At 33.0% G+C, this 13,217-nt stretch overlaps 1 protein-coding gene across 10 annotated transcripts in view; it reads right to left on the reverse strand.

The window, feature by feature from the left end:
* Window positions 1-4,802: 4,802 nt before the first annotated feature.
* The window catches only part of LOC122805436 (dehydrogenase/reductase SDR family member 9-like), a 520,557-nt gene continuing 512,142 nt past the window's right edge, over window positions 4,803-13,217 (reverse strand). For all 10 annotated transcript variants that reach the window (XM_044075585.1, XM_044075583.1, XM_044075576.1 and 7 more), the window contains one exon: window positions 4,803-8,654. In XM_044075585.1, the coding sequence (XP_043931520.1) occupies window positions 8,428-8,654 (227 nt within the window). In that variant the 3' untranslated portion in view covers window positions 4,803-8,427. The remainder of the gene's footprint in view (window positions 8,655-13,217) is intronic.

Consider the following 13,217-nt stretch of genomic DNA (forward strand, 5'->3'; position numbering starts at 1 on the left):
AGTTATTCTGATTTGGTATAAGGAGAGAACTATAGTTTGATTTTGGAGAAGTAAAAGAGAGACAGGATCATTTTATAACTAATAAACAAGGTGAGTATTTTGTGAAATCCATGAACTCCTATGCAACAAGCACTGAATCTCTTCAGTTGTGCTATGATGAATTAAGGGAACAGAATGTTACTTTCCCATCTGAACTTGAGATTATAAAAGGTAAGGTTGCAGACTATGAGGAGACAGTTCTAAAGGAAAATATCTTAATTATCAGACTTCCTGAAAATGCCGAAGGCTGTGACTACATGACGTATATTCAAAACAAATCAACTGACTTAACTTTTCTGCATTCAAGACAAATAGGAATTAAGCATGCCTATGGAGTTTATATAGGTGATCAGAGTGGTGCTGGACCATGACATTTTTTGCTTAGGTGTGAATCTTATAAATTTAAAGGCCAGACACTGATGCTGCAAAATAGGGGTAAAAAGTTTTTTTTTTTACAATGGTTATTGTATGCAGACCTGTAGAAACTGGGCACAATTTGTGATATTGATGAGGGAATGTTAAGAGAAATAGCTGAAGTTTTGGGTCATGCATTATTCTTTAATCGAAGTTCATTTCCCTAGAGAATTTGCATTTTTGGTTTTAAAGGGTGTACTCTAAGTTTAAAAAAAAACACTGATCCAGGCAAATGCCTGGATCACTGATAATGTATCACCTACTGAAAGGGAAAGGACTTCATCATCAGCTTCAATTAAGTTGGAGGCCATGTCTTTGAATCAGCTGAAGGTATTTTGAAGTCAGTGTATGTGAAGGTATTTCTGATTTTCAGATCAAGACTGACTCAAAAATAAAAATTTGCCCAAGATGCAGAAAAGCAACGGGACAACTCTTTATAACCATCTTAATGCAAGGGAGGAGTAAACAAGGTGGCTTTCTGTTGCCTATGACTATTCTGTTTCATTTATATGGAGTACTAGTGGTTTGAGGTCCAAAGAGTTAACACCAATTTATCATTCAGAGATACCATAGACATTAAATATTGTAATAGAAAGAAGGCTGTTCCCTGAGGGAGTTAATCGTGCAAAACTAGCAATGGATTTTTTTCTGCAGTCATAATTAAATGCAAGCAAATGCCTTAGCATGATATGATATGGAACAAATATTCTTAACTCAGTAGAGCTGGGTGACACCTGTAGCTGTTTCTGGAGTTACTTCCCACCGATGCCTCTAGACATTAAATACTGTTTGCTCATACTTGTATTAATAATTTCAAAACCATGCTACATAGAAAGTATTAAAGGTTTCTTCTTACAGCTTACACAATGGCAAATACAACTGCACTGATATTTGACCTCTGTCAAATTCAGATAAAGAAATATTAATTGTTCGTATAATATTTATTTGCATTGTCATAAATGTCATGCTTTTTTAAATATCTTGAAAACCTAATAGCACACACAGAAGTGCTTAGTTTCATGTAAAAGCTCTCAGCAGGATGAACAGTGTTGCTAACATTATGTGTCTGACTTGAATCGTTACTGAGATATTGCAAGTTGTTTACAAAATATACCTCCTCAAAGACCTTAGGAAACAAACTCTGTAACCATAAAAGAGAAAAAAGAAAAAAAACGAACGGCTTTAAAACCATAAAAACTTTAATAATCCACAAAACAAAAACACAACTGATAAGCACTTTCATTCCCTTCTGGAAACTTCATCAGACCCTCATCAGATCAAGGTTTGATGAAGTTTCCAAAAGGGAATGAATGCACTTAGCAGTTGTGTTTTTGTTTTGTGGATTATTACAGTTTTGTGGTTTTAAAGCCGTTCGTTTTTTTTATTGTTAACAAAATATTACAAACTTAATAGTTACCATGTTGCAGTTTAAAACCTAGAATATACTACCACTATAAAATAGTTTGTGGTAGAGAGTTTGGTATTTATACTTCTTTGGTATCCCCTATGGTTGCAGCGATATGAAAATTTGTTAGAATCAAATTATGTCTTCACATTTCAATCAAAAGCCTAGGCTCCGCACACTGGAATTTACAGTGCAAACTTCCAATGCTCCACTGGAGGTGATGAGTTGATGTAAAGATTTTGTTTAAACATTTCATATGCATGGATCTTGAGAAAATAAAAAAAGTGATGACATTATTTAGCAAGGTGCTTTGAATGCAACCAGTTAAAAATTATATAACTATGGGAATCAAAATAAGTGATTGGAACATGCTGTACATTGGCAATAAACTGCTTTCTTTTGATAACAGTGTGGAAATGTAGATGTCTGCAAAACTGGATATAGCTGTATTTGTTTTTTTTTTTTTTTTTATCTGTAGCATTATTTAAGAATTTGCACATATTTTTGTTTTAAACCATGCAAAATTCCAAAGTGTATGTCTATGAATGGCATCAGTTTTTTTAAACACCTTTATTGAATTATCAGTATCAGTTAAGATATTTTTGTTTCATAATGGATATGTTTCATCACTTGGAATGCGAGCTTCCTGATTAATCTAATTAAGCTACAAAGAATAATGGAGTATTTGACAAGCAGACAGCTGTGGGTGACAGCACTACAGCAACCTCACTTGAATGCACGACAGCATACTGTATTAGTGCAATCCTATAGGTTCAATGGGTTAGTCTCCTTGCTACAAGGAGAAGGCAGAATGCTGTTGATGTTAAATGCACGTCTAGTAATGGTAGAGGAAACAATGAGGACCAGAGTTGATATGTAAGAGTAAAGGGATTTCTTGATGTAATTTGTTAATATATGCATGCCATCAGGAACTATGTAGAGGAATGTCAGGTGAAGAGTGAGAGATTCAATTATTTTTCGTAAACATATGAACCTCTTTATGGAGGACTTGGAATATAGTTAAGATCACAGATGAAGTTAAATGTGGACAAAGGGCTATTTGGTTACCAGGACTGGGAGGTACATGGGTTAATATGCCAAAGTCATGTGTCATACCAATTAAGTAGTGTTAAAATGGATGAAAGCCATTAAACATATTACTATGAGACAGCAGTCATGCTCAAGGAAAGGTAATATAATTCTAACCACAGAACACAATTAGGTAGTGAGAGAAGCCAAGACATAGCCTATCCTTTTTCTCAGACCGTGCCTCTTTGAAATAATTATAAGCCAAAATGGAAACACTACTATTTTCCAACCGTATGCTTGAAGCAGCCCTCATTTATAGAGTGATTTGAAGTATGGTAGATGCTAAGCTGGAATTATTCAAGCTACAACAAAACATTGTCACATTAAATGGATGCATGTCAGTTTACTGAAAACCACTAAATCAAATGTTATTAGGTCAAAGGAGTATTACCAAAATACCTTTTCTGACAGTGGAGTATTTTTTTTCTTTTCTCTAGTGATGTTTGACCTCAGACAATATATATATATATATATATATATATATATATATATTTATTTATATATTTATATATATATATATATATATATATATATATATATATATATATATATATATCTTAGTGTTGGAGTGTGGAAGTATTCTCACACAAGGCAGGTGCAGGTGTATTTGCAGGTTTATGGAAAGTTGTTTTGGCAGGATTTTTTGAACTGATTGTCAATAGGGCAATGTGATTCCTGTTATCCTGGGATAGATTTAAGACGGATGTACATTTTTTGTAAAAAACTTCATACTGATGAATTATGGAGGAGGGAGAAATAGCAGTTTCAGAATAAAAGGAAGGAGTTAGGAGAACTAGAGAATAAAATATTTGAAGGGGTGGACAATTACAGACCAAGAATGCAGGAAGGACATATAAATCTGAAGGATTAATAGCCAGATCTGAAACTGCAATTTTATAGTGAACCCTTTAAAGAGAGATATTATTTGCACTTCTACAAATACCAGAGAGATTTAGTAGTGAGATTACAGTGCTCACCAGGACTGCCTGGTAGGGTAGACATTATACAAAATACTCCACTGTTCTGATATTCTGTTTTGATGGTGTATATATACTCACTGTATGATCAAGCTTTGTATAAGAAAGTGAGCCAATGAAGGAAAATTGAGGAGGAAATAAATGATTGTATGAATAATTTATATTTAAAATGCATCTCAAAAGAGTAGACTGTACTACTGAGTGGAACTGTAAAGTAACAAGAATTGTTGGAAAAAATAGCTGAACAACAGAACAGAAATAAAATACCAGATAGTGGTGGTATCCAGAAATATGAAGAAATTATAAAGATACATTTTATCCCTTGCCTTTTTAATTGATGTAGTCAGTTAATTTGGGATAGAGAAATGTGGCCTTTGAGGAAGCAGACAATGATAACATTAATTGAAAAGGAAAAATAAAGATGCAACTCATCATTTTCCTACAGACTTATTTTTATTTTGAAGAATGGTTATAAATAGCCTTTAGCATTATTAGTAACTTGTATAGCTCCTTGGTTTCAGGACTGGATTTATCTTGATTTGTGTGGGCTTCTTCTGAGAAGGCAGACTTCAAGAACAAACTCAAGACAAAAATCCTAATACAACTAGTACCATCCAAACAGAAGATTCTGGTTGGGATTAGCTTAGATGAAAAAAAGGTGGCCCTTATTTCTGGCAAAAACACAGACATAACTCTCAAATAACAGGTGCAGCCTAATATCAACTCTGGCAATCATCATGATTTATCCATGTTTATTAAATGACCACTATAACCAGCTTCTATATTTCAGGTGTTTTGTCCCATTTTAATAATAATATCATATTTATTAGCTATATAATATTGCATTTCACTTTAGAAACTATGGTAGAAGAGAGACATATAATTTACTCAACTGTTTATTGTCATTAGTTGTACACATGTATCATAACTTCTGAATTCTAGAACAGTAAAATGCGTTAACAAAAATACAATTTAAAATATTGTTAAAATTATCATAACATACACAAATTTAAAAAAGAGGAAATACAAATTAGGGAAAAATGGCTAATACTTCAATATGCAGTTTAACTCGTGATAATATATAAAAAGAAATTGAGAAATTATTATGTTTACAGATTTGTATCTTAAACCAGGAACAATCTGCATACACATGGCATCATGAAAAATGTTCTAATAACATTCATTCTTAAGCCAAAAAACATACATTAGGTGTACTGGTAGCAGATTCCAATTGTAAACAGTTAATTTCCATATTATATGATTTTTTTTTATATGAACAAAGCTTTGTATCTTGTATGGGTAGGTTTGAAGTATTTGTATTTTTCAAGGAAAAAAAAAACACTTCTTTTCTAAGCACACATTTTGTTAATGGTTGTGAGGTGTAAACCATATGCCCCTACCTAACTACATCTTTTCCAACATGCAGTACTAGTGCCTGGAGACATCCGTTTTAATTTGTGATATGTAAATGGTCATTTGTGTATAATTCTAAGATGTTATCCTTCAAAAAGGGTAACAGTTTGGAAAAAGTATATAACAAAGAATTTGTTCTTTTTGAATGTAATACAGTCATGGGAGACCTTCAATTATAAATTTCCAAAATGTTCATAAGGGATTATATGTCTTTAAGTAAACTAGTGACCAGAAAGATTTGTGATTAAATGTATCCATCTAAATTTGCATTTAAGTAAGGTGTATATAGTAAACAGGTATATGTGATCCCTATAAAAAACATATTTTATTTATTTTTTATTGAAAGTGGCTTTACTCATTGATGGTGGTGGCTCCAATAAATCTTTATCATGTATGCAAAGTGGCCAAAAATCTAAGTTACTGGGAAAATACATTTTTATTGATTTAGGAAATTTAGACACAAAATAGTATACTTTAAACTCTACTGCTCCTAGCATGACTGTTTGGGCTTTATTAGTTTAGTATAACTGTGCATATGTATATTTTACCTATATGAATTCATGAATTTTTATTAGGGCCACTCAGTCAATAATAATAATAATAAAGAAGCCAGTGTTATTAATAAAGCAGAATATACTCAGAATTAAATTTTTACCACAAATGCTCAGGCTAATGCAAGAATGTTAAGATTTTTAATCTTTGTAAGTCTTTATTTTGCCTCAAACTCTGAAATTATTGCATTCTAAAACTTTGACATATGTTTTTGGATAATAAATTATCAAGGTATACACTACATAAGCAAATAAGTTAACAGCCCATTCATGTGCTATTTGCTAAGTAAATAATGTGAACATATCATTAGCATCAATGTTTTATATTAATCTTATTTGCATATTTATAAGTAAAAGTAAGCTGGGTCTCTTAGCAACACTGTAACAGTCATTAATGAATAGCATAAGTAAACTACAATAGCATCTACAAAAACAATAATTAGGAAATTATATTTATAAAGAAAAGTATATTGAGACCCCCCTCCACGCATACAAACTTTAATTTTATAAAATAAATGACTTCAGGTATAAGTTGAACAAACATGGAGTTAACTGATTTGACTAATGTCTACCTTTATTGGTATAAGATTTCCTACTCATCATTTATACATAATTTAACTGAGGTATAAATATACTAATCTGATTACCAAGATACATGTAAAAAGATTATTTCTTTTGTCTAGAACATCTGATGCAGTGGAAATATAAACTTTACCATATGTATTTCCAGCATCTATTTAATAACACACATACCAAAATCTTTGCAGTAAGAAAAATAAATAAAAAAAAGTCTGATGTTTCAAGTATTTGCATGGGCTTGCCTGTATAAATGAATCTTGAACCATAAAAAAAATAATAAGTAGCATTTTGTGCCAGAAAATGTTCAGTAATATTATAACGTCATTGTTAATGAAACAGGACTGTAGTACTCTGTATGATTCAAGTCTGAATATGTCTAAGAAATAGTGTTGTGCAATATTAATGAATATGTACATCACTTATTTCCAAAGTTATTAGGTAGTTATGTATTATAACCAGTAATTTATCTAATACGACTTACGAAAAAGTAAAATATAACCATCTGGATCACAAACTTTATTTTGAACAAGAATTTGTTGTTTGATTACTTCTTAGAAGCTGAAGCACTTAATTCTTCTTACTTCTGAATATTTTTAAGATGTTCTCAAGTGAAGCTTTTTAAAGGTATTTTACAATTTAGTCTTACTATGTACATAGACCAGACAGCCATACAACTTCAGAAATATTTCCTTCATGTGCCACATGGTCCTAGATTTATTTTGTTGATCCTTGTCTTCAAACAAAAGTGAAATGAGCTCTTACAAGCACTAATACAGTTTTACTCTTGCAGCCAATAATAATGAAAGAAGTTGAACCTCTTCCCTGTAGTAAGCTTCAGTTTTATGTTCACTGAACTGAATCTGAGTGATTGCATTTCCTTACACTGAAAATGTATGTGTCTACAGTATTCAGATCATGTTGCATATATGAATGCAATGGATTTTATATTTCACTCTCCTATTTTTCATTTGTATCTTAGTTAATTCATGCAACATATAAACATGCTCAAAGTTTCTCAGGACAAGCTTTTGATATTTGCTTTGAGTTCTAATGCACCTGCTCATTTAATTCAAATATCCAAACCACTAATCAATTTATTAGCTTTTTTTCATCCTAATGTAATATATCTGCACACTAATTAAAACCGGCTTTGCTTCAGTATTCTTTTCACACAGTGTGGTATCATAATTGTTTCTCTATAGCTGTGGCGCACACCCAATTCAAATTCCAATATTAACAGCTTAAATGCATATTCTTTTGACAGCATGGAATAATCAAGGTCCAAAACTAAAAGATGTGTAAATGTGTCAAGCAGAATACAAATATATGATTATTTATCAAGGCTTGCTTCCCTAACATTAAATCAACTGGTAACATGGCACCAACAATTAACTCCTCAGAAACTGCTGGTATGAATGAAACATTAATGTACACACCACAAAAACATAACAGAATGAATGCATACATGTTTCGTATCAGAGTTCTTCAGGGTCCATTGCATTGTTTCATGAACCCTGACTTATATTTTCTTATATTTTCTTATATTTTCTAAAGTCTGACATTAGTTTTCTTATTATAGTTTATTATTCTTAAGTTTATTTATTTGTACAGTTCTGAGCATTAGACACTCAAGCTTGAACTTCACCATGTTCTTGCAATGAATACTACTTCACAGTTTCTACTTGCATTCTAATTTGTTTTTATTAATATACTGTACTCACAAAGTTCTATGTCTGTCATGTCTGTCTTTACAATATTCACACCTTAGCTAATTTTACATTATTTACCACTTAGTATCAGTGACTTGTGGACTTAAATTCCACTTATGCTCTGATCTGTTGTACTTCGAAGTAACATAGCTATAGAAAGCACTTCAAGTCACACGCAATTCAAGTAGCAGGGAATTTTAAAATAAACTTCAAGAAACTCAAAACATTTTGTAACAACTTATACAATTATGTCAAACAAAATTTGGATTTGCCAGTTTTATTTTCGTCCTACAAACTGCAATGTCCTGAAGTACTGATGGCATGTATGAAAGGGGAAGCCATAGAAAAGCTGCATCACTGCCTACAGAATATCGAGTCCGAGGGTACTTAGCAATCATGGCATGCTCCATACACTTCACAACTGGGGAAAGGTCATCTTTGAAGAGTGACTCTCTATGTTTGAGCATTTGTTCTTCAGCTGTGGAATCAATGACAAAATAAGGGCAAAATTATGTTAGACTTTATTCATATGATTTAATAAAATAGTTCTGAAAATTCTTAATTTTCAAGAATGTCTTACTATGAAAACTCACAATGCCTTTACTGATGTATAGTTTTTCCTTTTATGTTTCATTTATTAGGAAGTATAAAAAAACATACAATAATTTGAAATAGACAGAGTCAAGTTTTACCAGACATAGCAATTGCTGGATGAAAAAAAAAAAAATATATATATATATATATATATATATATATATATATATATATATATATGGATTCACTTCAGAAGCAAAATCTCGAAAATGAAATCAAAAAAAAAAAAAACCAAGCGAGTTTTGTAAACTCGAAAAACAAATGAAAAAAAAAAAAAAAAAAAACAAAAAAGAGGCTTGCACCTGCACCCTGCTGGGGCTGTGGGGCTGTGCCCACCCCCTACTTAAATTAACCAATACCATGGTCGGCTACAGTGGGAAAATGGAAATCTCCCATTTCCAAGCTGTATTTGAGGCTAAAATGGGAGATTTCATTTCTTTCCTGTCAACACCACACAAAAAAAAAACAAAACATGCACACACACAAGAACTGATGTATGCCTGTGTGTGTAATGCGTAAGGTAAGTAAAGTTTAATTTTATTTTTACCAATTACACACAGTGAAATCTATGATCATCATCTGATCATAACAATATTCTCCCGATTTTTATTAAATTCGACATTAGAGTGTACCTATATATATATATATATATATATATATATATATATATATATATATATATATATGTATATATACACACACACACACATACACACACACACACACACACACACACACACACACACACATATATATATATATTAAAAAATAAACTGTAAAAGCTACAAGAAACCTGGCCTGTCAAATGACAGACGATGTTTGAAGTTCAAAGGTAAAACTGTAAATACACAAGGTGCTTATAAAACTTAACACATTTAAAGAGCCTTCCTCAAACCATAACATGTAATTGCAGTTTGATATTAATTTGCTTGCTGAACTGCAGGGCCACGGTGGTGCAGCGGTTAGCATTGTCACTTCACAGCAAGAGGTTCTCCTGTTCGATTCACTGCCAATCATTAGCAGACCAGAGTTCCGCTGTGACAACCCCTAACCAGGAAAAGCCAAAAAGATTAATTTGCTGAACTGCCCTTATAATGATCTTTATTACTCTTGACTGATTTTAGTAGATATTAGCTCTGCTCACAAATTCATTGCATTTACATGTTGTATAAACTTGTTCTTTTTCTACCATAATAAATATTAAGTGTTTTCCAGGCAATAAACTATAGTTTAAGCTAGTAATACCATATAAGTGGCATAATTATCTGGAGGTTCTAGCAGTACTTAAAACCATCAGAAAATATTGGATGCCAGAGACCCTAACATACAAATAAAACTCAAAGTAATTACAAAATTGAAGAAGAAAGAAGATGGGATGCATTTTTGAAAAAAAGACCTTAAAATATCAGTTGTGATGCTCTTTTAATGATATGTTTACAGAAGTCAAGTAACTTTTTTAAAATATTATAAATACTACATAGATATGGTAAAAACTGGGACAAAAAAGGAACAGTTTTATATTGTGTGTCCCTCCTGTTTCAGAAAGGTCTTATATAGTTGGAGCTTTGCTGTATTAATAAAGACCAGAACAGCTACAGCTGAAAACAATATATCAAAAATGCTTAAAATAATTAAAAACTAGTCTGACAACATAATGTAAATAAAAAAAGCATCATGTGGACAATATTTCAGATTATTTCCTATAGACATAAATGGTCTTTTGCATTTATTTGTGCCTGTTATACACCAATTTGTATTTTATCTTTCCTGTCAAGTAGATTATGTGAGTGACTCATGATCACTTATTGAAATGGGCCATACAGCCTATAATATGATTTTAGTTGGCACTGACACTTACCTTTCATATTTACATGTAAAAGATGTCCAAAACTGATAACATACTGGTGGACAAAGATTGAATTTTTGTGTATCACTTGCCTGAAGTTCAACTCACCAAGGATTAGAACTCAACTACAGAAAATCATCATTGTCAAGTTGTGCTGGAAGTGATTCCCATTTTTGTGGTAATTTCCACTTCTTCTAGTTGGTGAAAACTTGGGAGTTGGTATGCATAAATTGAAGATATGAGAAGCTTGTTACCATATAAAAGGGTGCAGGAGCTTGCCCGCCTGCAAAAAAAAAAAAAAAACTCTCAAAAATGTGTTTGATTTTGGCAATTATTTTCAAGGGATGGAGTTCAGGGATTCTGATACTCAGTAGGCTGAATTTCGACTAGTCATAATGGAAGCTTGAAAACCCAGTCTGACTAAATCTTTTTCCCCCTTGAACTATCCATAATATCCTTGTTGGTTACCCTTATGCTCCATATGCTCCTCTCTTAATTTTATGTTTGTTTAACTCAGTATTTTGATGCATCCTTTCATTGAGTTATTGGATCATTTCACTAATTTGTAGTGTGTCACATAGCTATGTAAATTTTGTGTTCCGTCTACAGTAACCTAATTTGTACATGCTTTTCTTAAGTTCAACATATCTGTCTTTCATGGAACAGTGTCTGCACATTAGGAAAGTGAATTTATACAAACTACATCACTGCTTATCTTGAATTTTGTCTGCTCTGTTATGTATTTATTAAAGACGTACTTTACTTCCTTCTTATATAAAGCCATGGTGGTGCAGCGGTAGTGTTGTTGCCTCACAGCAAGAGGTTTTCCCATTCGATTCTCGGCAGGAGTGCCTTCTGTGTGGATTCTGCATGTCCTCCCCATGGTCGAGTGGCATTCAAAAGACATGCGTGAATGGGCGTGTCTTTGTTGAAGGTTGGACGTCAGGCTGGCACCTTGGCACTGTAAAAATAAACTGCCAATCATTAGCAGACCAGAGTTCCACTGTGGCAACCACTAACTGGGAAAAGCCAAAAGAAGAACAACTTTACTTCCTTCTTATATGTTCAAGGACATTTAATGATCTTGCTTTTTACAGGAAAAATAACACAAACTTTGTTGAAAATAAATAAACTAGGGTGGTGTTAAAACCATTGTAACTATCAAAAACTATATTAATGTAGGTAAAACGATAAGTTCCCATGTCTGATAATAAGAATATAAGAAATACAAGGCAGCTGAGTTCTGTGACCACGTACGCCTCACCAATAACCATTCTTAGACAATACCTCCTTTTTCAAGGAGGGCTAGGCCAGTCAAACTAGGGGTTAATTTGTGAATACTTATCCAATCCCCCAGATCCCATCTGAAGGAAGATACTGTATCACACTGCAGCAGATGTCTATTCTGGAGGTGGGGAAAGTGCTGCCTAATGAATGTATTTTTCCACCATGTTTTATTTACTTTTGACCCCTGTTTCTAGTATTTCTGGGACTATTTGATATGAGAAGGCACAAGATATCCAGGACTACCGGCATGAAAGGTAAGGGCTAGATCTCTCTTCAGGAGTCTATCGAATAACTACAGGGTCATTGCTTATGGTTTTTAAGTTTTTAAGTCAGTGATTTTGTTAGTTGGGAACCTTTGGGACCCTATTTGTTTTTTGATATGTCTAGTGTGGTACATCTTAAAGACGGCATTTTATTCAGTGATTTAGCCTAGTCAATGCTGAACATAAAGGGGAGGGGGGCAATGGCTTTTTTTAGATTTGGATGATATTCTTTTTGCAATTAGCTGCGCTATGTAGAAAGACTTTCTGACTGCAGTTGTTACATGATGATCAAAGGAAAGGGAATTATCAGTCCAAGTTCCAATATATTTAAAACATTCTCAATTTATCCACAGTACTGTTTTGAAAACAGCCTGGCATTACATTTATCCTACTAATGTGCACTCTTGTTGAGGATATCAGAAAGTTCATTAATCAAATATATTACCAGACTGTTGCATGAAGCAGCAAGTAGCCCTTACATTTAGTTCAGGCTACCTCAGGTGACTGAGGCAGTCTCAGAATGAAACTGAAACACAGGGTGAATGCAGGATGCATAGGTACAAGCACAGCCCCATTTTTTTAACTAGCTTTTTTCTTTTCACTGCCACTCAGCTGTTATTGCCAGCATGTAGGAAGCTAAGTCCTTTATGTCAATGGTGTGCGTGTATGTGTGTGTGCTAGGAGTATAGATGCTTGCAACTGTTGCAAAATTTGTTGTTTTTCCTATTAAATCAATGAGGATTTCACTCACTAAATGATGATAAGCATTTGAGATTCACACTTCTTAATCTTCAAAAAAGCATTCTGACACACGGCTTGTGATTTTAGCAAGTTTGTAATTGTTTAAGTGCAACAACTCTCACTGATTGTGGTTCAGTGCCCGCCATTATTTTTATCCTTGATTCTTGAGATAAGAGGTTGACAGGTATGTGGGGAGGAGGTTTGCAATGGCTTTCACACTGTATTCTGACAGCACTGAGACAACAGGATGCATTCTTGTGTGGTAATTATTTATGAGTTTATTCATTCATTTATTATAATCCAACATGTG

This window comes from Protopterus annectens, chromosome 6.part1 (assembly GCF_019279795.1).
Source record: "Protopterus annectens isolate FY-2018-M chromosome 6.part1, PAN1.0, whole genome shotgun sequence".
Taxonomy (NCBI): domain Eukaryota; kingdom Metazoa; phylum Chordata; order Ceratodontiformes; family Protopteridae; genus Protopterus; species Protopterus annectens.